This window comes from Cheilinus undulatus, linkage group 8 (genome assembly GCF_018320785.1).
Source record: "Cheilinus undulatus linkage group 8, ASM1832078v1, whole genome shotgun sequence".
In the NCBI taxonomy this organism is placed as follows: Eukaryota; Metazoa; Chordata; class Actinopteri; order Labriformes; family Labridae; genus Cheilinus; species Cheilinus undulatus.
The window spans coordinates 40,099,084-40,127,032 of NC_054872.1; the positions used below are offsets into that span (position 1 = coordinate 40,099,084).

Genomic DNA, 27,949 nt, shown 5'->3' on the forward strand with positions numbered 1-27,949 from the left:
ATTCAGCTCTATCTTGAATTTGTGGATGGCACAGCCAACTGTGATGACAATGTTTTCTGAGCCCATGGTGATTTCCAGTATCTGTTTTTAATGCAGCACCACCTGAAGGCAAAAAGATCAGGAGCATCCTACTCTGATCTATGGCCTTGCCCCCTCTTCAGCACAGAGATTTTTCCAGATTCTCTAAATCTTTAGATGCTATTATGAACTGTAGATGGTGGGATATTTATTTAAAGTCTTTGCAATTTTAAATTGAGTAACATTTTTCATAAATTGTTTTAAAGTTTGTAGATGCAGTTTTTTGCAAATTGATGAATTTCTGCATCTCTGAAAAACTCTTTTCATACCCAGTCAAGTGACTGCCTCTTCCAATTGACCGAACTAGTTGCAATATTCTCTTCAAGCTGTTTTTCATTAGTACCACTTACTTTTCCAGCCTTTTGTTGCCCTGTCACTACTTTTTTGAGATGTGTTGCACCTATCAAATTCAAAAAAGGCTAATATTCTTCATGAAATGTTAAATCTTATCAATTTCAACATCTGATGTGTTGTCTATGTTCCACTGTAAATATGGGAATATGAGATATGCATGTCATTGCATTCAAAGTGCCCCAACTTTTTTGGAATTGTGGTTGTACTTTTGAAATGGAGTTTGGTCCGCACCACTTAGTAATCCAATCTTGCACTGACCTGTAATCACTTCTTTCCCTTTTTCCTTAAAATAAAAAAAATTAGCCCTTTCCAGGCTGTTTATTTGCTTATTTGGAGAGAGTTGAATGCATTTATATCACTGATTGGCTCTGTCTCAGCTGCAGGAGAGTTTAAGGGAGGATAAATCCAGCTGATTAGCTTTCCTCCATCATTCTGCTCAAGGCTACGTTGGCATATTGTGCACCACATGGTATGAAGAGTCAAATTAATATATGTTGCACAACCTTTAAAGAAAGGATTAAATTACCTCCCAGAGTTCAAGGCACCATTTACCACATCACCATCAGACCCCGCGCTGCTGCAGAATACTGCCGTGAGGCTTTTTATCAAAAAGTAGGTCCGCAGTTCGTCTCAGGTCTCTGCCTCAGGTTGCCATCAGTCAAGCATAAAATTGATTTCAGTTTTTTTTAACCTTTAAGGCATACAGACAACTCATGCTTTACCTCATAATATGGATGCTGTGTCCCCAATACACTTCTATCCTTTGAACACAGCCCATTTATGATCAAGCTTGAAAAGTGTCAGCCAAAAGACCCTCAGGCAGTTTGCTTCCACACAACAAACTCAGTCGTTTGTATGCAGAAAATACTTCAAATTTTCTGTGAAATGTTTCAAATAAATAACACACCAGAAATGCCGGACTACAAGCAATGTTATACTTGGGAAGGAGTTGCTAATTTTGATCTACCAACTTAGAGATATTTTCTTCCCATATCTGAAGCTTTACTCCCAGAAATTTCATTTAATTATTTCCCTTTCCATGTATAAATCAACTCTTTTGGTTCATAGCTCTCTTGGTTTTTCAAGTTTGCTGAGGAGACCTGGCTAAACAAATCAGAAACTCACTGAATTTTTTGCCACAGGAGTTGAAAGAGACCAACTACGGAGGTACAGCAAAAAAAGACTGAATTTAATTTTCATAAAAGTCTAAGAAAGACAAGTGGATGCTAATGTCGCTTCCCACCCTTATGACATGGCAAAATATCTGAACAATATCACTGCTCTTGAATTTCTTTCACCTTTTGCTAGTTAAATGAGACTGTTTGACAGGTTTATATTTTCAACTTGTAGGCTAAATTCAAACTGAAGTTAATCACCACTAATTTAGCAAGTAGCTCTACCCTGCAAACAATTTAGCTAAAGTTGTCTCACTCTACGGAGATTACTGTTGAGATAATAACACTAATGTTAGCTTAGCATGAAAGCAGTTTAATAATGTAAGGTTATAGTTTTTTTTGAACTGCTCTAGGCTGTAAACCAATGTAAACACAGCTCAGCAGTTGTACTAGAATGCTTGTTCTAACTGGCTAGTATACTCAGCAAAAGAAAACTAATGTTAGCAAAGGTCACTAACGATTTCAAAATGCTGGCTGTTACTTTTGTGTAGCTATTGTTTACTATTGTTAGCTTGTTGATTTATTGTTCAGTGGGTACAAACTTTTCAAAGCTAATTCAGTTTCACATCAATGACTGAAGAACAGGAGTGATGTGTGCCTTCATGGTCTGCAGTGTGTACTTGAAACCAGGTCTATATAAGGTCAGGGAACTCGATTTATGGCCTCATATAATTGTTCATGGTCTACCGTGTCTGAAGGAAATGGTATGGATAGCTGTCGAGTCCAAATATCCCTACTTGAAGCGGATGCTAGTCTGGTTTCCCCAGTTTCCTACTGAGCAGCCAGGTGTGTTTCAGACCATTTTGCCACTCAGCCAGACTGAGCAGTCGCGTTGTGCACTGAAACTGATGTCAGTTTTTAATAGTGTTGACTGTTCTGTAGGCTAACTGGTGTATACTAGCTTACTTTAGCAGCTGGAAAAGTACAGCTTTGCTTGCTAACAATGTAATAATGTTGGCTAATTATTCAGTAGGCTAACTGGTGTATACTAGCTTACTTTGGCAGCTGGAAAACTAAGGTTAGCTTTGCTTGCTAACAATTTAGTAGTGTTGGCCCATTGTTCTGTAGGCTAAATGGTGTATACTAGCCTACTTTGGCACCTGGAAAAAATAATATTATCTCTGCTTGCTAACAATTTAATAGTATTGGCTAATTATTCCATAGGTTAACTTCTGTATAATTAAGACAGCTGAAAAATTAATGTTAACTTAGCTTTCTAACAATTCAGTAGTGTTTGCTTATTGTCCAGCAGATGTAATATTAATGTTAGCCGGCTTGTTAACAGTTCAACAGTGCTGGCTTAATGGCTAACCGTTGTACACTAGCTAACTTTGGCAGCTAGGAAACTAATGTTAGCTTAGCTAGCAAAAAGTTAAGTGCTTGGAAAAGTGAATGTCCTGACAAAATAAGTTGCCACAAAAATGGCATAACTAAGACTCAATGAGTAAATAAAATGAGTTGAATCAGAATAATCTGATCATTTCAACCATTTCCAAACTGCATAACTTTTTGAAGTAGCTTTATTTGGTTGTGTATTGAAATAATAATAATAAAAAAAAAACAAGACCAACATTTGCCACCCCCAATTGAAGTTGTCATTATATAACAGTTTGTGCAGTTAATGTGTCATTTTAACATAATTTTTTCTGATTAGAGGAGACCCAAACAATGCATTTCTATCATTTAGACAGTCAGATGTTCACTTGCTAAGACATTTCTAAAGATCCAGCAGTGTGACCAGATGTTTGCAATCACTAGTTTGAAATTAAGTTACAAGAAAAGTGGAAGAACCTGGGGAGAGTACTGAATTTCCCACAAGCTGCTGCAACACAATCTGAAACCCAAACATTGTGTTTAAGTAGAGGTAATATTATGGTTTTATTATCATTAATAATTTGTTTCTCCACATTTGTAGTTTCAGAACCAAAAGCCTGTTCTTCTTGTGAGCTGTTCCTGATGCTGAGCATTCCTATCACCACTACACTGGTAATCACTGCTGCTCTGTTAGGTAAGGTATATTCAACTTTTACACAACTGCAGATACGGACTCACTATATAGTATGCTGAAGTTATGTTTGGTTTGTAAAACAATTTTTATTTCTTATCACTCTAATCCAGTGTTGATGTTTTAAAATGTCCTCAGGCTGCAAGAAAAAACACAAAGACTTCTTGAAAAAAATGAAAGTCACAGACATTATTTGAATCTTTCTGTTGCCAAAATGGTCTGACATAAATATGTTCAGTGTAAGACAGCAGGTATTCAGCAGTCACAGTCTGTAGGGAGATTAAAAAACAATCTAACTTGCATGAAGGTCGCAAAGTTTCTACTCTTTTCCTCATTAACACTGTTATCTTTAGATTGCGTCACCTCTGTATTATAATCTTTAGAATCTGACCTTAATATTTTGGGCCCATATTAATTTGATTTGGTGCTAAATGGATTTTTAATAGACCCCAGTGAGCATGCATAATATAGTGGGAGGTTTATGGCTGTTTAATAGAGTGGTGTAATAGAGAAGCTGCAGTTTATCGCTGACTCTGGGACTCCAGCCAAACCTAATCTTGTATGGAGTTTTCTGTAATTATAAAATATGGATAGCATCCATTTCTTCAAGATTTATTTTGGGCTTTTTGGGTCTTTAGTGACAGGTCAGAGGATAGAGTAGGTAACTGGGGAGAGAGGGTAGGGAATAAGATGCAGGAAAGGATCCTGACTTGAACACCAGGCTGTCTGCTTGTAAACTTGTAGTTTCAGTATGGAAATGACCCATATGATGGGCTAGTGACCCAGTGACATTTACAGTGCTGTGAAAAAAGTATTTGCACCCTTCCTGGTATTTCATTTTTTTGCATATTTGTCACAATTAAATGTTTCAATATTTAAACATTTTTGTATTGGACAAAAATAACCCAAGTAAAACCAAAATACAAGAAATTTACAAATAAATGAGAAATGAGGCCATTGACATCTATTAGCCTGAAAAGCATTACAAAGCCATTTGTAAGGCTTTGAATTTCCAGCAAATCATGGTGTGGGCCATTGTCCACAAATGGAGAAAACTGTGAACAATGGTGAACCTTCTCTGGTGAGGGCAGCCTATCAAAATTACTCTTACTGCATCAACAACTCATCCAGGAGTTCACAAAAGAACCCAGAACAACATCTAAAGACCTGCAGGCCTCACTTGACTCAGTTGGGAGTCAGTGTTCATGATTCAACAATGGCATTCACGGGAGAGTTCTAAGACCAAAACCGCTGCTGACCTAAAAGAACACAAAGGCTTGTCTGACATTTGACAAAAACCTCTTGATGATCCGTAAGACTTTAGGGAAAATATTGTGTGGCCTTATGAGACAAAAGTTAAACTTTCAAGCTCAAGGGCACTTGGGTTATGCAGCAGGACAATGATCCATACATACCAGCAAGTCCATTTCTGAATGGCTCAAAAAAATTAAAATTATGGTTTTGGAGTGGCCTAGTCAAGGTCTGGACTTAGGCCCAATTGAGATGTTGTGGCATGAACTTAAACAGACTGTTTATACTCTCCAATGTGGCTAAATTAAAACAACTTTGCAAGAAGAGTAGGACAGAAGTCCTCCATGGTGATCTTAAAGATCGATTGCCAGTTATCACAAATGCTTGCTCACAGTTGTGACCATTAAGGGTAGCACAACCAGGTATTAGGTTTACAGTACAATTACTTTTTCACATAGGACCAGATATGTTTGGATGGCTTTTTCCCTTGAATGGAATTTTTATTTACAAATGGCATTTTTTTTATTTACATGGGTCATCTATGTCTAATATTAAATTTTTTTTGATGATCTAAAACATATAAGTGTAACAAGTATGTAAAAATAGATAGTTATAATACAACGTCGTAATGGGGAAAGTACTTTTCACAGCACTGTATATGCAAATATTTAATTCCACCCCACTTTCCTGGGGAAATTAGTCATTTCTGGTTGATTTCTCAGGATGTTGACTTATGTTGTTTTGTAGAGATAGAAAATCTTGTTTTAAAGTGGTGAAGTGCCTGACATTGACTAATCACAGGAAAAATATTTTCATATCTGTATATTTTAAAAGATATAAGAGACATGATGGAGCAACTACAGAGCAAATACAGAGTTTGGAATGTCTTAGGGTCAAAACAGTGTTCTTTAAGTTTGAAATTACAGGTTAATTTCTTTATTTAAAGAAACAGAATGCTTATTTTTAAAAAGTTGTTTAGTTATGAATGTTTGCAGAAATTTTGTGATTCTTATAAGTCATTAGGCTTTGATTGGATTCTTTACTAATGAAGTGAATCATTTTAATGTCACTGCTTTTCCTTATAAGTGAAGTTCCTGGTATTTCCCTCTGACTTGAGTGAATCGCCTCCGTCTTGTGGTGAGAGGAGGAACTGCAGCATCCCAACACAGCTTCCTTTTACACTGACGGACTTGGTGAATGAGACAGGGAACATCACAGCAGGTAAAAAAAAAGAGAAGTCAAAATTTAATAGAGGGACTGTTTCAGAGACTTTAATATTAAAGTAATTATAATTCTCTGCTTATCTCAAAGATGATTAGATATTCATTAGTCCATCGGTCATGGACAGAAGTTTAATAGCCTTATCATGAAGGAGTCTTCGATGGAATATTACTGAAATCATTTCCCCAAATTAAACTGCTAATATTCTTTTACTGAGTTTAATCTTCAGGCTTTCTTACAGCAGTCAATGCTTTATGCACTATCTTTTCTGTCCTTACCCAGGCTGCCCGGTCCCTGTCAGTGATGGCCGTCGTATTGTTGGTGGGACTTTAGCAGCTGTAGACAAGTGGGGCTGGCAGGTCAGCATGCACTGGAGGGGGCGACACGTCTGTGGAGGTGCCATCATCTCCCCACACTGGATCATCACTGCAGCTCACTGCTTTGTGGAGTAAGAGAGGGACATATGGGGTGAAGTCAGATAAATGGGTCATTGGTGGGGGAAAAAACAAATATAGGTAGTTAGGGAGTTCAATCTGTCCAGAACTCTATTAGCAGGCAGTTGTCAGGCAAACACAGAAGTAGCTTTTACCCTCTAGAAGAAGACTTAGGGTTCTTTATTTCCATTAAGTTTGTGAATGACAGATACAGTGCCTACAAAAAGTATTCACCCCTTAGATGTTTTGCACTTTTATTGATTTTTATAAATCAATCATGGTCAATATAATTTTACTTTTTGACACAAACATTTTACAACAAAACATCTTTGATATCAAAGTGTAAACAGATTTCTTCAAAGTAAAGTCAATTAGATAAAAATGTGTAAAAGAAAATGACTGCATAAATATTCTGCTCCATTTACAATGCCTAGACTAATTACCTGAGTGCAGGAAATGTGGCTCAAGTGATTGCACTATAACAACACCTGTGTCTGGAAGGCCCAGTCACAGGTTAATCAGTATTCCTAGTTACCATTACACCACGAAGACAAAAGAATACTCCAAGCAACTCAGAGAAAAGGTTATTAAGAAAGGATAAGTCAGAGAATGGATACCTGGGTTTCAGTTCATCCATCTTTAAGAAATGATGGTGCCTGAATCAATACTTTTGAAAGTCAGGGGTGGACTAAAAGCTGTTTTGGATTTACATAATTATCTTTATAAAATGCTGATTGGACATGGGATAAGAAATGGAAATCGGCATAATTGTACACATAAATCACACAAGTTCCATAATGTACTGCTTGCTTTTCATTTGGGGTAGATGTTGGATGTATTGGCACTCTCTGCATACAACAACTATTGCCCAGGTTCTTCACCAGTCAAAGCTTTATGGCAGAGTGGCAAAGAGAAAGCCACTGTTGAAAAAACTAAGAGTAAATCTCGACTAGAGTTTGCCAAGAGGCATGTGGGGGACCCCATGGTCACATGGGAGAAAGTTCTTTAGTCTGCCGAGACCAAGATGGTGCTTTTTGTCCATCAGACAAGACGCTATGTTTGGCAGAATACAAACACTTCATTTTACCACAAACCCACCATCCCCACTGTGAAGTACGGTGGTGGCAGCATCATGCTATGGGGATGCTCCTTAGCAGCCGGTCCTGGAAGGCTTGTAAAGGTAGAGGGTAGAATGGATACAGCAAAATATAGAAAAATTCTAGAGGACAATCTTATTCAGTCTTTGATGTTACAGGGACTGAGATAAGGACAAATGAAGCTTCCAGTGTTCTTATCACAATAAAACATTTTCTTACACACTACCTGTGTGGTGTTGTGTGTATGCAGTTACTGTTTCCTGACAAAAAGGACTATAAACAAGTATGCTCTGCAGGTTCCTGCCAAGGCACAGCCCCTCTCAGCAAGTCCTCAGAGAGACTGTTGGAAGAGGAGGAGGAGGAGGCCTATAATCAAAATTAAATTAGTCAAATAAATGTCAATTTTGTGTTGTGATCTAATCAGGTTCAAGTCAAGAAGGAACAAGACTAATTGAAGGCAATTCAGGACCTCTAGCAGATTATTTTCCACAGCATCTAAAACAGCAGAGTTTCTGTCTGTGGTGCTTTACTACCCTTGAACACTTAAATGGATTTCCAACAATCAGATTTCTCGAGCACCACTTCAAAATAAAAGCAGATCCTTAAATTGTTTTTGGAGGGATGATGAAAAAATATCTGATTTGTATGCAGTTTGGCCAGACTGAGCAGCTAGCTGTAAAGTAAAGCTTTCATACAAGTTGTTGTGACAGTATGTTGGAGTGTTTTAATTTTTTCATGTTTTAGGATTATGAGGGTCTTCTTTTGTTTTGCATTTGTATTTGTTTTCTGAAATAGGTCTGAGCATGCAAAGTAAGAGATAACAGGAGTTGCATTGCAATTTTCTTGGCTTTATTCAGTACTTTTTGTGGCTCTAAGTTGCTTAAAGATTAAAAGTGACCAAAAGCTGATAAAAAGGAGTCTAAACACTCAGAAAAATAATCCATAGTCACAGTAATCTATGAACAGTCAGTTATGTGTTTACTGTAACTCCTTTACTTGCACTCATGTCATTCATTTGTTCATGCAGGAAGAATATGTTGGAGGTGTCTGACTGGTTGGTGGTGGTGGACACCGTCAGCATCGCGGATAGCTCTCTGGGGAAACGGTACAGAGCCCTGCAGGTCCTCCCCCACCCTCGCTTTAACAAATACAACAATGACTATGACCTGGGTCTGCTGCGCACCATCACTGATATAGACATGACAGGTGAGAGGGGACAGCTCCATCTGTAGGTAGAGATGGGAGAAACACATCATATGCAGAGCTACAACTCCTAAATGCAAAAGATCAGAATTATTTTACATGTTCAGAAATTTAAGAGAACATTTGTTTAGGTTCACTGCCTGTCATTCCCCACTCTGTTATCCCTGTTTCTGGCTCTATGTACTGTCCAATCTCTCAAAGGCAAAAAGCCCCCTGAAAAGTAAAAGGCATTGAGGGCATGTGCAAGCTTGTGCGTTTTTAACAGTTTATTTTGCTTTTTTTTTCTACCAATGAGAGTTGATGGTATAAAAACGTTACTTTTAAAACAACTGACTGAGTTCAGTCTTTTCCCTAAAAGTTAATTTAGGAGCAGTAGAGTCTAAGGTTGGAGCTCTGTGCTTGTGCCAAAACCAAATGTAGGTCAACAAACATCTCACTAGATGACTAAAGCACATGACAAGTAAATGTACAGATCTCTGTTGATCCACTGTCTGTTGAAATTGCAACAGACAGTTTTTTCCAATTATTTTGGGTAGGGAAGGAAATTTCAAAATATTATTCTCGTCTACTTAGGCCCCTCCAGGGAAAGTTTGGGGCTAGTGTTAATATTTACTTACATCACTTTGTTTGTCCATTAGTCAGGGTCGAAAGAGTAAAAGACTATGGCACCTCAAGTAAAAGTACAATTACTGTGATTGAAATCTATAAGAATAAAATAAAGTCACTAGTTTACAAATCTGCTCCAGTAAAAGTAGATGCTTTAAAATTTACTCAAAGTTCCAAGTATCAAGTGGTTATGTTTGGAAATTGAAACAGGATTTTTCCACAACAAAAACAAATGAACAAGTTAATCTTCAACTTTGTTTTGCTTAACGAACTTGTTTATAATAAAAGCCAATAGATAATCACATTTTGGTTGTAATGAGGAGTCGTTCTCTTTCTAACTGCTACTGCCCGTCATTTGGATACATAAGCCAAACAACTGACCAGTTTCATGTAATTGGCAGAGAGGTTGGATTTATGATTCGATACTCTTTATTGTCCTTCTTGGGGAAATTTGTCTTGGTCTCCAAGTGTTGCACATATTCATCTGCCATCATAATAATCATGATAATAAATCAGAATAATATCACAACAATCCACATATACACACGATCCACAGGTACATGGATTAGCACGTGCCATTAAAGAAGAAGGTACCAATGAGAACCAACAGCCCACATATATTGCACATATTCCACAAGATAGGATAGAATTATATTTATTTAAAAAAGTAGTAATGTCAAGTCACAATGAGGAAAAATAAACCATTAAAAATATAAGTATAAAATTATAAAAAGGTAAAGGAGAAGACACCATTAAGTTATTGCACAAACCCTTCAGTCTGATGAAAAATGTTTCAAAATTTTAATTGAGTCAGGCACAAACAAGTTTTAAAACCGGTTCAGTTTGCAATTTGGGACTAGGGACTGTTTTGTCCACCTGATGGTAAAAGTAAATACTCAGGTCATAGGATGTGAGGCGGGTCAGACAAAAGTCTCAGTGCTTGCCTGAGAACAGACTGTTCAAACATGGACTTTTTACTCAGTAACAGATGCTGGTTAGAATGTAGTGAAATATAACACTTCTCCCAAAATGCCTTAAGTAGAAGTAAAATTACTAATTTTAAAACTACTCTAAAAAGTGCACTTGCAGAAAAAAATCTGTTTGATGACAGAAACATGAAAATAAGAAACCCCTGACATAAATGTAGCATCAGTCTTCACATTGACATTACATACATAAATGGATTATTTTGGAACACAAAGTTCCTTGATGCAAATACACTTCAAAAACCTGTGTCCAAAACTGTTCAGAAAAAGAATTTCTATTTCAGTTATATGACTAATAGATCTGTTTTACTGAATAATTCCTTGTAAAACTGTTTTGTGTAAAAGCATGCACACTCCTAACATTACAGAGGGCTACAGTTTGCCTGGCAGTTTTGAGAGTCAAATTCAAATACAAAGTAAAACCAATATGATAGTTTTTTACTGTTTTACAAAGACAACATTCTTGTTATGGAAATGAGAGATGTTGCAAATGTTTATCAGTATATGATGGAGGAACTTGGCAGGAAAAAATGAGAATATGCGTCACATGTTTCATAACCTAGCTGTCTTTATTTCACCTGTAAATGTAATATATGTGTGTCAATGACTTTACTGCCCTCTGTTTGTAGGTGGGGTGAGGCCGGTTTGTTTACCCAGACCCAGTGAGTCCTTTCCTTCTGGAGCGGCCTGCTGGATCACAGGATGGGGATACATTCATGAAGGAGGTGGGACACACTGACTGAAACACTGGTGCTCTTTTATTCAAGTTCTCAGTTTTTGATCCCTTACTTTGGTCCTTATTTTATTTGATAATGAACTTGTTTTAGTTTAAATTCTCAGACAATCTATCATGTGGTATTTACAGCTAAATTAAACTCTATTAGGATCCACCATTAACCCTGAGCTATTTAAAGCTCATGTGAGAGGCTTTAGATATTGCATTGATTCTCTCACCCCCTGACTGAGAAAGCACATCTTTTATATTTGATGATTGCTCCTTGTATGTGCAGAAGTTTTCTGATGAAAAAACTCCTCCTTTTTTTTTTTTTTTTTTTTTTTTTTTAACCATGTAAACATATAAACCTATGTGAACCTGTGATGTGGAAAAAGTAAGGAAAGTCAGTTTTTGCATTCTGGTATTAATTTTCCATTGCTAATGTACTGGCAGAATTAACAGACTATTAGAAAAGCTTTGTTGAAATATTACATCTGTTTTCTGATAGGCTGGTTAGCTTATGTAGGACATAAAGAGGCATTACTTTTAACCTAAATCTGTTTCATATCAATCTAAACTTCCTAAAGATAATTAAAAACTTCATAACTCACTAAAATTTTGACAAAAATTTAAAAAACAACAATTGAATCTATCTTTTTAAAAAGATAAATTTAATACATTTTCTTTGATGATTGTGAAACGTCGTGATAGAGATTAAAATGTATGCAGGTATGAAGTATCATTCTTTAGCTCCCCTCCCAGCCTGAAGCCGTTTTAAAGAAAATCATATTAAGCTTACTTCCTGCCATCTGTCTTAGTTATTTAAGATAACAACAACAACAAAAAGGACAACAACAAATTATTCTTAACCTCATTTGATTCACTGAGCTGACATCATCATAACTGTCTGTTTTTCTTTATAATTTTGTGTCTTCATTCATTCTTCAGGTTTTGTGACAGACGAGCTGCGGCAGGCTCAGGTCAGGTTAATCTCTCAGTCAGATTGCTCCCGCTCCAGTGTTTATGGCTCATCTCTAACACCTCAAATGATGTGTGCTGGATCCTTGGATGGAGGAGTGGACTCCTGTCAGGTATAGGCTCGTTCATATCCAGAAAACCTTCTTTTAAAGCAACCTTTTTAAGAATGTATGACTGTTTAAAAAGCTCAGGATGCACAGCTGAAGATCATATCTCAGGAAGTGTTTTGTAAATAAGTTTGCACTTCTTTCCACTCCTTTTCGAACATGTAATCTTGATCATTAAGTGTTCTTGTAATTGTTTTGTTTCATCTCTCTCTTCAAAATTTGTATGTCTTCAGAAGGTACATGACCATTTTTCATTGTTTGCTTTTTACATGTTCGAAATAAACTTCACTAACTAACTAACTATGATTTCCAGTTAGAGATTACATTATGCTTCATACACTACATAGACAAAAGTATTCAGATGCCTGACTGCTACACCAACAGGGATTGTAATGACATTGTATTCAAAAACATGTGCTTTAATATGGCGTTAGCCCCCCTTTTGCAGCTATAACAACCTCCGCTCTTTTTGGAAGGCTTTACACAATATTTTGGAGCATTTATGTGGGAATTTGTGCTCATTCATTATGAGGTCAGGCACTGATGTTGGATGAGAAGGCCTAGCACACAATCCAATTCATCTCAAATGTACAGGGTTGAGGTCTGGGGTCTGTGTGGGCCAGTCAAGTTCTTCCACACCAAAACATCAAACCATGTCTTTATGATCCTTGCTTTGTGCACTGGCCCAAACCCTGAAAAACAGCCCCATACCATTATCCCTCATCCACCAAACTTCACAGCTGGCACAGTGCAGCCAGGCAGGTAACGTTCTCCCAGCATCTGCCAAACCCAGACTCGTCTATCTGACTGCCAATCAGAGAAACGTGATTCATCTCTCTGCATAACAGGTTTCCACTGCTCCACAGTCCAGTGTCAGTGTGCTTTACAACACTCCATCTGACACTTGGTGTTGGACTTGTTGATCTGAGGCTTGCATGTAGCTGCTTGGTCATGGAAACCCATTTATGAAGCTCTTGTCACACAGTTTTCGTGCGTACATTAATGCCAGTGGAAGTTCAGAACTCTCCAGCCATGGAATCAGCAGAGCGTTTGCTACTTTAACGCACCATACACCATGGCAGTCACTGATCCTACTTTGTGATTTTACATGGTCTTCCGCTTTGTAGCTGAGTTACTGTTGTTCCTAAATGCTTCTGCTCTCTAGTATATCACTTACAGCTGACTGTGGAATATCTAGCAGGGATGAAATTTCACAAACCGTTTTATTGCAAAAGTGGTATCCATTACAGTACCAGGCTTGAAGTCTTCAGAACAACGGATTTAGTGTCACAAATGTTGTCTGCATGGCTAGATGCTTGATTTTATACACCTGTATCAACGGGTCTGATTGAAACACATGAATTTAATAACTAACAGGTGTGACCAAAGACTGTTGTCCATATAGGTTAAACACCACCGCCACATGGCAAGTCCAAAAAAAAATCTTAAAACAAGATATTTCAAAATAGACCTAAATTGATTGTAATAAGTAATCTTATTGAATGGTTCCCAATTTTTTTCCTTGGTGTGGAGTACTTATATCTAGTTTCAAGGAGAAAAACATGTCCTTGCTTCCCTGGCAGCCTTATTTACTCATAAGAAGCAATTCAGGCTTTGGGTTTTTTTTTTTTTTTTTTTTTTGCCAAACTTGTCAAATGACTATGGCTCACATTAAAGGAATAGTTTATTTGTTGAAGTGGTGTTGTAACTAGGAGTTTTCAATAATAATTAAATTAACCACAGGTAATCTTAGTCAGCGTGGCCCCTTTAAGGAGAGACCAGTCAGAGAGTCTGCACAGCTGTAGGCTGTAGTGCTTATAGATGGAGTTTTGCTCCACATAAATTACCTTATTTAAAAAAAAAACCATTGGGGTAATGTTTGCTGTATGGAATACATTATTGGCTCTTTACTTTCTCACTAGCAAGTCACTTTGCTTTAGCATTACTTCAACACATCATATTGGTATTCCTGCACCTGCATCTCCTCTAGGTAATTACTACTGACAAGTACCTCACACAACTCCACTTCAAAAATACATAAGGACTCCTTTAAGTGTAGAAATTCTTAACTTGGAATTAAATAAGAATAGATCCCAGTGCAGCAAGAAAAATAACTTAGGTCTCTTTAAATGAGATAAGAATCTGATTTTATCTCATCAAACAAATATATAGCTCTTTTTTTTGCATTGTAGAATCCATTTAATGCAAGTCACCACTTAATGAGCTAACATAGTCCAAATATTTGGTCCATATAATGTCTGCTTTATGATTTGGTCTTGTTTTAAGGGCGACAGTGGTGGCCCCTTGGTTTGTCAAACGGCCAATGGGGACTGGAGGCTGGCCGGCGTGGTGAGCTGGGGAAAGGGCTGTGGCCGACCCAATAAACCTGGCGTCTACAGCAGAGTGACCAAACTAATCCACTGGGTCCAAAGATACACAGAGGTGCCTTATAAAGTGATATCCCTCTCTGTCTCTATCTGCTGTTTATTATATGGGTGTTTCATTGTCACTCAGTCGACATTTTCAACTTTATTTTATAGTTCAGGCATAGCTGTGGCACTCTGATAAGATTGTTTGCTCTCAAAATCAGATTGAACAGATATCAGACCTTGGAGAGTTATAAGTAGTCTAAGAATGCTTCATTCTTATCATAAACCACAATTTGATCCTCGTCCATAAAAGGAGTTATTTTGAGAATAAAGTGGCATAAATGCACTTTATATACCTTTTAAGAAGTTAGGAAAGTTTATTTTATTTGCTCTGTTCTACTGGAATCAAGTGTTTCACCTGCACTACAGCTATGTCTCATTTTATTAAACCGGTCAGTATTATTTTCATGTTTCCTGTGTAACGCTCAAATAGGGGAACAAATGTATAAACATCAGTAAGAAAAACTAACCAAGATACTGACACAGCACCTGTATTCTTTCATAAATATTCAAAAGGGACTCTAACCAAACGATACATTTTATTCAACATGCTTTACACTGACACTGATCTTTTCTTGTCTTTATTTTGCTAAGGACAACCCAGAAGAACTGCAGAAGACCACCACAGCCATGACTGATACCTCACTATGACCTGAAACTTAATAAACACTAAAGAAACAACAACCTGTTTCTGTTGGTTATTATGAAGCAAATAGAATACACACATAATAATATCATGATAATATGCTTTTGAAACATCCCACTCAGTTGAATCTTGTTGCTAATCAATCTACAAATCCCTGTCCTTTTTTTTTTAAAGATTTATTTTTGGGCCTTTCATGCCTTTACTTGATAGAGTAAGGACAGTGGATAGACTCGGAAACAGGGAAGAGAGTGGGGAGAGACATGCGGTAAAGGGCCACAAGCCAGATTCGAACCCAGGCCGCTTGCGTACATGGGTAGTGCCTTAAACCACTCGACCATCTGTGCTCCCAAATCTGTGTCCTTTTTAAACAAAAAGGAACCATTGCCCTCTTGCATACTTTTGTAGCCCATCATGAAAAGTAGATGGTATATGTCACTTACAGCAACGCTTTATTTTTTCTCTCTTTATTCATTTATTAATTATGAGGCTGATGGAAGCTCTGAGTTGCTGTGAGTTTCACAAAAAGCCATAAAGATTTCAATGATTTGTCATTTTGGGATACTTTTGAGTGTATTTTTGGGAATAAATCCCATAAATACACTCTCTTGTGAGTTTTTATGCAGGCTTTAATGTAAATATAGTCAGTATTAATCTTGACTGCAACTATTCACATCTAATAAATGTAAAAAAAGAAAAAAAAAGTCTAAAGTTCTAGACACTGGCCCCAGGATCAAATTCTGATCCCAGTGCTGTTCGGTGTATGTCTCCCCTCTCTCTTTCTCCACATAATGCCTGACTTTCCTCCTGTCCTATCAGAATAAAGACAAAAAGCCCCCCCTTAAGTAATTTCTTCAAAACGATTTCCTCTTCAGTGTGCTGCTAAAAGCTTAATTTGACACCTACCTGCTTTTTCGCTTTTATGGGCCATTAAGATGCATCAGTATTTATTTCAGTGTGCTTCAAAACCAGCTAAAACTCCCCACAGGCTTCAAGCAGTGAAATACACTCACAATTGATTTCTTTTTTTTTTTACAAATTCTTTGGCTGCTTTGTTTCCTTGGAACAGCACTTTTATATTGCATCATAATCTGTTTTTAATGTGGTGGTGTTAGATCACCTGATTAAACAGACTATCTGTCAACAGTCACGTAGGCCTTGTGCTGTAGCCAGATACTTTTTTTTTCTAAAAAACTTTATTAAGAACATTTTTTACACTATGATACGAGTGTCACAAGATAATTTATTTGACTTAGAAAACAAAAAAAATTTCAGAGTTAATTATTCCTAAAAAACTGATTATACCCAGATAAAAGTGTCTTAATCAGTATTAAAAGAACTCAAAATAAATTAAAATAAAACTCTAAATGTTATGGAAGGAAAACAAACTGAGAATAAATAGAACAATACAGAATAAAGAGATCAAAAAAGTGTTTCCATTTCTTGTTTTAGACAATTTTGATTGTCTCAACTTTTATATTCAGTGCTGATTTCTTTGAAGCAAAGGTGGTGCACTGGAACCTGAACATGTGGAGGAACATTCTGTTCAGCGATGAGTCCAGGTTCTGCCTATGGCAACTGGATCATAGGGTGAAAGTGTGGAGAAGACATGAGGAACGCTATGACTTCTGCACCAATGGTACATCATTTGGTGTGTGGGTGGCATCTCCCTCACTGGAAAAATGAAGCTTGTCATCATTGGAAGCAATCTCAATGCAGAGAGATGGGATTCTGCAACCAGTGATAATCCTATATCTACACAGTCTGGGACCAAACTCTATCCTCCAAGATGACATGGCTTGCTTGTGGGTTAAGAACACTACCTTACAAAAGGGGTACCATTTAAAAGGGAAATAAACAGGCTTGACATCAGTATAACGATTACTGAACAAAAACTATCGTTACAACAGAATGTGTACATGTACAGGGTACTGTTTCACGAGCAGTGCATGAGGACTAGCCTCTGTAATTACCCATTGAGCTAGACTGCTGCCCAGATTAATTATATCATCAACAACATTTTCAACATTATTTTCTACAGCTTCCATGAATAATCTGGTTATTTGATAAATCATAATAAAGTGCTTCATTGTGAACTTCTTTTGCACAAACAGGCTAGTCCACAGAAATGGCTGGGCCCCAGAAAAGCTGAGTGTTAAAACGCCTCCACAGGTGTAATTCATAAATATCTCTGCATGTAAGGTGAATCAGTAGGGTTTGTGTTAGCTTTCTGGCTAAGTTTCACATCCTTTTGGAGCTGAAAAGTATGAAAAAGGAAGTATGCAAGTCCAGCAACGTATTGCTGGGTTCACACATTTCCTTGAAAGCTGCCTCAGTTCCTTCTTTCTTTTCTGACCTTTTTTTTTGCAGGCTGTGGCTTGGCTATAAAGTCTGACATCACATGCCAAATAGTTTTGTTCATTTGGCCCTCCCATACTGTTAATATTACTAAAAAGGAAAGGGGAAAAAGGGTCACTCAAATTGGTTTAACATTTTTTGATGGCACATGTTACTAAAGCACCACTAAATAAAATGTTTGTATTTCATAGCAATTAAGTGTCGCTGCCCCCTTGTATGGCCGGTGTTCTGACATATTTTGCGTCCTTGTCAGATTTTGCTACCTATCGACTACCCCTATGGACTATCCTAACCCTAACCCTTCCGGGCGTGACGCTGATGGCGTAGGGCGCATGGGCGGAACCACAAAGTAGCAATTTTTGATGGGTAGCAAAAAATGGCAGAACACCGGCTGCACGAAAGTCACACCTATTTGTAATTTCAGTTAATCTTGGGATGCACGAGTTTCAGGGATACATTTACATTCCTTTCTGATAATGCAAAACTTTCTTAACTATTAACCACGTTTAGTTATATAGAGAAAAGTGAAGTTGTCAAGAAAACACAGCCAGGTACCGTTATGTTCACTGCGGTGTTTACGTGATGACGTGTTCAGTACACGTTCACTTCATGCACTCCAGTTGACCTGCCTTTGACATGAGTGTATCTTGTGGACGAAACCTGGGAATAACCCGCGGTATGTTGCTCAATAACAAAACTGGTTATGGCACAGTTTACAGCAGTTGTAAAAGCGAGTGACAGTGTAACTTTTATCTCTGGGTTCATCCAAGTTCAGCCTCAGACGACTCAGAAGTGTCGGTTTCTGTGAAGTAGTTTGACGTATCCTGCAGGAAGACGAAGATTCACATCGTCACTTCAAGACGTGCAACCCGTGGCGTGAACTACTCAGTTTCAACATAATTGCCCCGTTTAAGCGCCAGTAGTACATTCAGGAAAGCTCTGATTAACGACCATGTGCTCGGTAATAACGTTAAACAGGTTGACTTCAGTTCACCGGACTCTGGCTGTCCCGCTCCGCCTCAAAGCAAACAGCTTCGCAACAGCCGAGAGCAGGCGCCTGTGCCCCGGCGGAAGTTACGGCTTTGAGTCCCTACGAGCTCCAAGGAGATCTTTCTGCTCCAGGATGGCGCTGAAGGAAGGTCTCTTCTTCAGACAGGTAGCCTCAAATTTATACACATTTCACGCCCTAGTTTGGGTTATTTTTAATTATCAAACGGTGATGTAAAGCAGAAAAGTTTGTAAATATTTATGCTACCAGCTAACAGAAGCTAACGTTAGCTCTAGTGGGAAGAGAGATAGGAGTTAGCCGTTAGCCCAGTTGTATCTGCGCATTTATATGAACGTTAACAACTCAATTGCAGGGCATGTGGAGGTACATAACAGTTGTATTTTGGCACAATATTTTATTTATATCTGCTATAAGCGGTAATGTTTGTGCTATAACGTTTGAACCCTGAAGACTGTATGTACTGTAATGTTATAGCTGCAACATGGTGACATTTCTTTGACATAAAGGTATGCCTCTTGTCCAGCTCAATATAGTGGAGAAGCAATGTTTGGTGTGTTATTTATTATTGACCTTGAAAATAAAACTGAAACAACCTCCACTCAGGGTCCCTAACATTCCCTTTCTGCAACTTTCAGCCTTATCTCCATCTTTTATACTGCAAGTTTGAATACATAACAGTAGTATGATATGCATAATAGTATTATGATGGTGATATCTAAAATAATATGCAATTTAGAATTTCTAGGATACATTTTTGTAACCCACCAGCAAGAACATATGTGAGATAGTCTTAAGCTGAGAATACCCAGTTACCAATGTAATATCACAAAGGAAATAACTGTACTTATATAGCACTATTAAAAACAAAGGAGGAAGAGAACAGTAAACATCAAAAGCCTGAACAAGATGAAAACAGATTAGATCAACAAAAATAAAAGGCACAACAGGTAGGTCTTATTATGCCTATAATAATGGAAAGTTTGCAAAGAGAAAAAATGTAAAGCCTTGTTTAGTTGTTACTACACCTATCCTAGGGTTATGCAACATAAGATAAGATAAAGTGACCCACTAGTCATTCCCAGGGGTTAATTTTAGGTGTTACAGCAGCACAGAGACATAAAGGAGTACAACATAGCTACTTATACAGAGAGAAACTTAAATAAGATAAAGTATCAATGTATGAGATAAAAAAGGATACCTTTTAAAGGTGTTTGCAAATTAAATGAATGTATTTTACAAGTAAATATAGTGAGCATACAGCACTGTCACACAGAGTAATAAAGTAGTATAACTATCAGCTGCAAAGTCAACAAGTTGTAATGTAAATAAGCTCAATATGACAGTGTTATCTATTACGGTGTACCTATACTGTTAGAGTAATCCATAATAAATGGGTAATGATACATGGTGCTATCTTTTTAATAATACTGAGTGATGCAGCTAATTTTCCGATGAATATTGATTTTTGTACTAGGGGTCAAAAGAACAGAAACAAAACTGCTCGTCTTCATCAGACTGTTGAGTGTCTGATTTCCAATAAAGAAAATCAATCATTCAATCAATTATATTAACCAGTAATGTTAACTGCTACTTTAACAACATGTAGCTACACGTGATGATCTTTTAAATATTTTGTTTCTCTCTCCCTATCACACCTTCAAACATGTATTAAAAAATACTAGATTATAAGGACATTATCATGACCCAACATTTGTTGCTTTGCATTTTTAAGTAAAGGTTATTCACTTCTCTCTTGTCCTTTTCTATCAGCTGTTTGAGAAGGAGAGCAGTACCTACACCTACCTGCTGGCAGACAGAGACACCAAGGAGGCAATCATCATCGATCCTGTTCTGGAGACCATTGACAGGGACCTGAAACTCATAAATGAGCTAGGACTCAATCTAACATTGGCAGGTATCTCCTTAATGTTCATGCAGATACATTCTGATATACTTTAAAACAGTCAGACATCTGCTCAGAAAGTTTATACACACAGAATGTACAAGTACAACAAAATCTAAGACTTGAAACATTCAGATCAGTTCTCTAATATTTTCCACATTGATTGATTTCTGTTATTTATAATGATAAATGATTTGAAAGTGCTGCTATTTACATATGCTATTTGCTATTTTGAAACCATAAATCTTCAATATTATTTGAGATTAGATTGAGCTTAACAGCTCATATGAAAATAATAACATACAGTGAATTCTGACAATTTTGTTCCATGTATTTTAGATGCAAAATGTATCAGAAATACCCATGAAATGATGAAGCCAGTGCTCAATACAGTGACCTCTATTCCAGTGTTACAACGGTCACAACTAAAGAAGATTTGAAAAATGTTGAATCACTCATGCCAGAAAAAAAAGGCTTTTCTAGAATAACATTATGTAATTGTTGTCATTTCTTTTTTTCTGACAGTAAACACACACTGCCATGCAGACCACATCACAAGCACCGGGCTGATGAAGAAAAGACTTGCTGGGCTGAAGAGTGCAATCTCTAAATTCAGCGGTGCTTCTGCAGATATCCTCCTATCAGAGGGAGACAAGATCACCTTTGGAAAACATGTGAGAAAAATGTTTTTTTTTTTTTTAATTTTACTGTCTAATATATAGCTACAAAAACTCATCTTAGCTGAAATTCTGTTATGGATACATCAGCTTTTCAAAATGTAAGCTGCTATTAATTAAATTTGGTACCATATTTTAATTTCAGTATTTTATCATCAGTGTTTTGGTTGTTGCATTCTAGATCAGAGTTATATGTTGGTTTGTAAAAGCTAAAACTTAAAAATTGAAAGTGCTTTATGATAATAATAAAAAATTTCATCTATAAAGCGCTTTTCATACAAACTCATAGACACTGTACAATGCAGCGAAAATCAAATTACATGATGATTATGAAAACAAACAAAACAAACTGCTCTTTCTCTTCTAGCATCTGACAGTGAGAGAGACCCCAGGACACACAGATGGGTGCACAACGCTGGTTACAGATGATCACAGCATGGCTTTTACAGGAGACGCTCTGCTCATCAGAGGCTGTGGCAGGACTGACTTCCAGCAGGGTGAACAGACACTTTATTTTGTCCTAGTAATCTCAGATTAGAGATTTTTTACTCTGAACTACCCTTCCTGAAAGGCTACTTGAGAAGGATGCTTTGTTTTCGTGATGCTGCTCCAGAAACACAAGAGGGCAGTATGGCACATGTTTTCTATGGACTTACTTAACCTTCTAATAGTTGTCTCTCTAATTCAGGCTGCCCTAAGAAGCTCTATCAGTCGGTCCATCAGAAGATCTTTTCTCTGCCTGACCAGTGCCTCATCTACCCAGCGCATGACTACTTAGGTCAGCTTAAACTCCACACATCTGTGCACTTATTTCATCTCTCATGCAGAGACTGCTGTAAAATCTCAGTTATATACATTGGCAAACCTGATAAACCTGTAAAGTATTACGTAGTGCTGTCCTTTAGTGACCAGTTATGTATCATTAAACTATTATTACAAGCATTTTTGTAAAGAATGTACAGTAAGTGCAGACTGTTAAGGCTTTTCAGACATTTTTTTTACATTATTTTGATTTTGTTTCTAATTTTAAATGTATTGTGGAAAGAAGGATTAGAAAACTGTCATTCAAAAAATAGGCTAATATGTTATTCAGAATCATCTTTGATGCATGAAAATGTTTTTATCTCATAGCACAGTGTTTAAGCTGTTTTATCTCTCTACATTTGTCATGAAGTGTGCTCAGTATCTGCCAGCAACATGTAATTTCTCTGCAGTTAAAACACATCAACACTGCAATTTCCATAGATGACATATTTGTCTGTGTCTGTCTTTGTTTATCAGGTCAGACGGTGTCAACAGTCGGTGAGGAGCGCAAATTTAACCCACGCTTAACCAAAAGCCTGGACGAGTTTGTTCACATCATGAACAACCTGAATCTCCCCAAACCAAAGAAAATAGGTATCAAAATCTGTTTTTTTTTTTTTTTGCTTCCTATGTATTACAACCTAATCTTAAACTCTGTTTGTAGCTATAATTCTAGGTCATGAGCCTAAACAACACATTTGAGAACAACATTTTTTAGAGACTTGACCATGCCAAGACTATGACAAGACTACACATTAAAAGCATGATTATAGCCTTATCCACTATTCAGAATGTTTTGGGACCCATTGGCCGTGTTTATACCATGTTAGTCGGCTTATAAGAGAAAGTAAATCAAAGCCGCACCTGGGACGCTCCACAACCTCCTGATGGAGAGTTTAGCTTGTTTGATTTTTTGTTCTGCCCTCTGTGATTGTTTTTGTTAAATCAGTTGACTAATTAGCCCGGAGATGTACTTGCTGTTTCACCTCGCATTTGCACATTTTTCTTTTGTTCTTGTATATACACTTGCACTTAATCAGCGTGTTACTGGAGCACACCTGTAGAGGGCTGTATACAACAAGCTGATGAGTGGGATGGAAACTTAAGACTCTGGGCATGTTCCAATAGTCCTTTTTTTTAAGGAAGGTTCCCAACTGAGTGAAATGATCCAGAAGTATTTTAGCATAGGGCACGAAAAGGGCTGTCCAAATTTTTTTAAATGATAAGCTTCATTGCTTCCTTTAGTATCTCCTTTAGCATAGGATACACATCCTTTACTAAATGAGAGAAGAAAAGTTGACCCACAATTCTTTGTGTCAGCTTCATTTAAAGTGAAGCACCACTTAAAAAAAACAAACAAACAAACAAAAAACAATCAATGCGACTGTGATGTCACTCGCCCTTAACTAAACAGTGCATTTCTTTGTCAGACTGATAATTCATGTGATGAACGGGAGGAAATAATGATGAGAAGAGGATAGACAAGACAACTTTAGGCTATCAGTCTAAACATCTTTTCTTTTCATTTAACATTTAATCAGTCAATCAGTTAATAATTGAAACTGCATTTTGAAATATTAAAGTTAGTATGATGAAAAATAATACATCTCTTCCATTTTAAAACCTTAATGGTTGTATATTTATCACAGGTTTTCACAATTCATTCACTGCATTAAACAACACAGAGTTAAAGATGTGCGTTTTTGTAGTCCATCATTGTTAAATTGTAGCTTTTTACACATTAATCCATGTCATCTCCTTAACATCTGCTTCGTGTAAGTACAGTCAGATTCCTTTTTCACCGCATTTCTCCTTTCCTATCCTCATACTCCTACCTTTCCTTGACCCTGTGATGCTTTTCATTGGGGTAAAGGAAAAGTGAATAGAAAAGGACATAGGGAGCAATTTTTTGAACTTTTCGAAATGTCCCATAGACGCTCAATGTGGTTAAGGTGATATTATTTTTGGTGATATAGTTTCTCCATTATTTTCCTTTATGCATAGATGTAACGCTCCTGCTTTATTGGTTTTATTGGCGATTGTGTTAACTGGTGACTTTCAAACTATTGTGTTTGTTACAGATGCTGATAAAAGCAGGATTCCTTGCAAATGTCTCTTTGTGTAGTTTTAGATTAATATATCAAATATACTCATTGACTTTATATGGAAAAAACAAAGCTAATACAACCAGTCACAAATGCATTCCAGTGAAAGTCACTCGATCTTATTTTCAGTATTTTATAGGTATAAACACTGACTTTTAAAACTGAACTTATCTGTCATCAGCTCGTTTGACAGCCATGCTTATCTCTGTGCAGTGACAATGGCACATACACATGTGGAGAATTGTGGACTGGTTTATCAGTTTGTCTAAAAGTTTTGTTGTGTCACCCTCTATGCTGACTGTTACACCCCCTCTGACTCTACACTTCCTCTACCAACACCTGCATATGGCGTCTTGTGTCCACATTGCTTTTTTTTAAGGACTTGCTCAACTGATGCGATGAGATCAGGGGATGTGGCTGCCATCATGCATATGCATAATTAGCAGCAGGTATATCTGTCCATAGAGCATGAAGAACTCAGATCGTGACAAAGTCATAAGCATAAACAAACCAAATAGTGAAGTGAAAGAAGAATGATGAAGTTGGTGCTGCGAGATATAACTATGAGACAGAGGAAACGTTTGTCTAGTTCTGAATACAACATCCCTGTCTTTGTGATATCTGGGTGATATGGCCTCAATATAAAATCTCAGGTTTTTAACACCAACTGATGTACAATTTAATATTTTTTCTCTCCTGCTTAAAATTAAACCAAGTACTCATGGATAGCAGAGAAATCAGATGTTATCAACCAGTGTTCTGATCATAAAGATGATCTTGAGTGGTTATGGAAAATAAAAAAGGCTTAAATGGTCAGCAGGTATTCTAAGTGGGCTTCCAGCTATGGTCTGTGAAGGGAACACCATGTTGTCAGAGAAGCCTTTGCTCTTCAGTGCACACCTGCTCAGTGCATGTGTGTATTTATGTGTGTTTTTAGAAATGGAGAGAAAAAGTGAGCTAGTGAACAAATGATTCTCATTCTGAAGAAGCTTTTCCAACCAGTTTGCATGTACCCCACCAGGCAAAGCCCACAGGGAGCAGTAGAGAAAGCTCGAGAAAACATCTAGATTTAAATTTTTCAAAATCCAGATTGTTTCAACAAATATGATAAATCACTAAAAATGATTTATTGCCCTGGATTTTTGTAGAGGGACATCCATGGCGAACTGAGAAAAAGAGATGTTGGTGATAAATAGCTGACATGCTTCAGCAACCCGGTTAGTAACTGCTGGTATCACTCTGGCATCGAGCCAATGAGTCAGTCATCAAAATATTTGAATAGACTAACAGTTGTAGTATAGGACAGTAAGTTGGTTTACCGTGTTTTTGCTGGTGTCATCTAGCCCAGACCCTCTTCCTTCTTCTACCTTGGTCATGATGATTGTTTGGGTACCATCGTGTTGTCTTTCATGTCTGAAGGTCAAGACGGTCAATATGAATTTATGGCTCTGTGACCACCTAATCCAACACTGTGACCATCATAACACAGAGAAGATTGTGTAGTCTGACTCTGGCATTGGTTAATAGAATTTATTTACTCACTGCACTTCTGTTCTGTTTTTCTTCTCTCTTTGCAGATATCGCTGTGCCTGCTAATCTGGTTTGTGGAGTGCATCAAGTCTGAATGTCTTGCTGAAGGGAAAACTAATCAGAGCACCTACATTATAATAATAGTATGATTAACATTTACATTCATGCCTCTGATCGAGATTAACCAAAACCATTAAGTGCATTATCGTGTGTATTTATGTAAATATAAAGATGTATATTAGAAAAGTTGTAGAATCTGTGTCTGCAGTGCAGCTACATGTCATTGTGATCCAGCTCACAGCAACATTCAAAACTTTTAACAGCAACTTTTTCCATTCCACCTCTCCACGCCATGAACTCCAGTTTCTTACCATTGTTAATCTTAGTTAAAATCATGGCTGAGACAAAGAAACCAAGATCATGATTGGTTGTGTAGTCAAAGATGAGAAAAATACTGGACAACAGTAAATCTTGAAACTGGGTCAAAGGGCATTGACAAGAAAATGAGTTGCACTACAAAACTGCAGAGTAGCCAAGCTGCAAGTATTAATCATTGTGTAATGATGCTTGAATGGAAAAATGCAATCAGTTTAATTTTAATACTTAAAAAGTTTAAAAGATTTGAACATGTTGAAATATACTGAATTTTATTTTTAATTAAATAAATATAAATGAGAGTATCCCTGTGTTTTCAGCTGTGTTATTATGAAATAAGAAGGACAAAGGAAAGTTGGCTTTAACAGAAATGTTCCATTCAAGGTTTGGTTTAGTATTCATGAATGCTGGACTGGGACAATTGAGTTCTACCACATGGCCTTTTCCAGTGATTCCGGACTTCTTAAGCCAAGGCCTTCACACATACTTAGACTCAATCTCACTCGCTCCATTCACAATCCCATCTACCACTTTATTCTTTGCATGGCAGGAAAATGAAACTACCCTATTTGCATGTGGAGTCTGAGAGCTAGCGTCTGTGTCTGTGCTCTTATACATCATCTGTTCCTCTATTTGATAATTGCACAAGGGAGAAGTTGGTCACTATTGCAGAACTTCAGTGAATAGCTCAGGCTTTATTTACTTCATTCTTTAAAATTATCCTGCCTTTATCTATTTGTAATCAAAACTCCAGCATTGTAAAGATAAGAACATCTATAACTTGTAAATGTACAGCCTAAAGAATATCAATTATCAGTCAAATTAAATTAAAGATTGATCTTGCTTTGTAAGATGGCCCATCTATGCCAACTGGCTGCATAGTGGGTGAAAGGGGAAAAGCTCTGCTGTTAGTGCTGTGCAGCTGTGTAAACATTAATATCACTTTAGTTGTTAAAAGTGAATGTCATAGCTTTAAAAAAGTTATATTGAGAGATGGAAAGGTTGTTTTCATAATTGCAACTATTATTTCTATTTTTAAAGCCAGCATGCTTAGCAGAGTCCTCCCTGTCACTCATTTAAGTTTAAATTTTAGTCCAGGTCATCATGCAAAAACTCAAAGAGGCCGTGCTTCTATTCTATAGATGCACACAAACATACAGCTTCAACCAGTCTTCATGTTTCCTTCTCACTTTGGTACACACACTAGTAGTATAGAGTCTTGGACAGATGTTGAAGTACGTTTTATCTTTCCTCGTGTCTGCTTTTTCTCCTCATTTTTGATCCACAAATGCTTCAATAATAAAGGCTAAAGATATGAAGAAAGATAATCAACATAGACACCAGCACAACACAGCCTGGATGTTCTTTGTTTCTTTGATTAAACAGCTTGTAAACCAGTTGGACAGGTTTGTTTGGGAGTGATGGTGTCAACTATTTACTTCTTCCAAGGAAACACGCACATGTGGTACTATGATCACGAACTATAAGGGCCAGTTTAATTTGTGCTGGTTTCATGAACAGGTTGATGGATAATGATTTTTCAGCACAGATACCGATACCAGTTATAGAAGTTGAAGAGACCAATTTTGATGTGAACTGCCTCCCACCCTCAGAGATCTTTAGCTTGAGGATGCTCTAAAGGTTCTCAGTAGGGTTGAGGTCATGGAGGATGGGGCCACAACATGAGTTTCTCTCCTTTTATGCCCATAGCAGCCAATGACTCAGAGGTATTCTTTGCAGCATGAGATGGTGCATTGTCATGCATGAAGATAATTTTGCTACAGAAGGCATGGTTCTTCCTTTTGTACCATGGGAGAAAGTGGTCTGTCAGAAACTCTATATACTTTACCGAGATCATTTTCACACCTTAAGGGACCCTAAAGGGGCCTACCAGCCCTCTCCCCAT

The 27,949-nt window shown here is 37.2% G+C and overlaps 3 protein-coding genes across 3 annotated transcripts; all 3 read left to right on the plus strand.

Annotated features, from left to right (window-relative positions):
- Positions 1–2,176: 2,176 nt before the first annotated feature.
- LOC121514170 (serine protease 38-like) lies at positions 2,177–6,536 on the plus strand. Its single transcript, XM_041794268.1, has 4 exons — positions 2,177–2,248; positions 3,523–3,615; positions 5,950–6,084; positions 6,367–6,536. Exons 2-4 carry the CDS (start codon positions 3,564–3,566, stop codon positions 6,534–6,536), a joined length of 357 nt encoding a protein of 118 aa, XP_041650202.1. The 5' UTR covers positions 2,177–2,248; positions 3,523–3,563.
- Positions 6,537–8,786: 2,250 nt separating this feature from the next.
- Positions 8,787–15,318, plus strand: LOC121512961 (transmembrane protease serine 3-like). The gene is made up of 5 exons (XM_041792394.1): positions 8,787–8,821; positions 11,040–11,135; positions 12,074–12,216; positions 14,497–14,652; positions 15,234–15,318. Exons 1-5 carry the CDS (start codon positions 8,815–8,817, stop codon positions 15,288–15,290), a joined length of 459 nt encoding a protein of 152 aa, XP_041648328.1. The 5' UTR covers positions 8,787–8,814; the 3' UTR covers positions 15,291–15,318.
- A 2,942-nt stretch (positions 15,319–18,260) lies between these two features.
- On the plus strand, positions 18,261–27,267 carry ethe1 (ETHE1 persulfide dioxygenase). The gene is made up of 7 exons (XM_041792623.1): positions 18,261–18,796; positions 20,420–20,564; positions 21,078–21,226; positions 21,597–21,726; positions 21,918–22,007; positions 22,511–22,627; positions 25,716–27,267. Exons 1-7 carry the CDS (start codon positions 18,593–18,595, stop codon positions 25,760–25,762), a joined length of 882 nt encoding a protein of 293 aa, XP_041648557.1. The 5' UTR covers positions 18,261–18,592; the 3' UTR covers positions 25,763–27,267.
- The last annotated feature ends 682 nt before the right edge of the window (positions 27,268–27,949 follow it).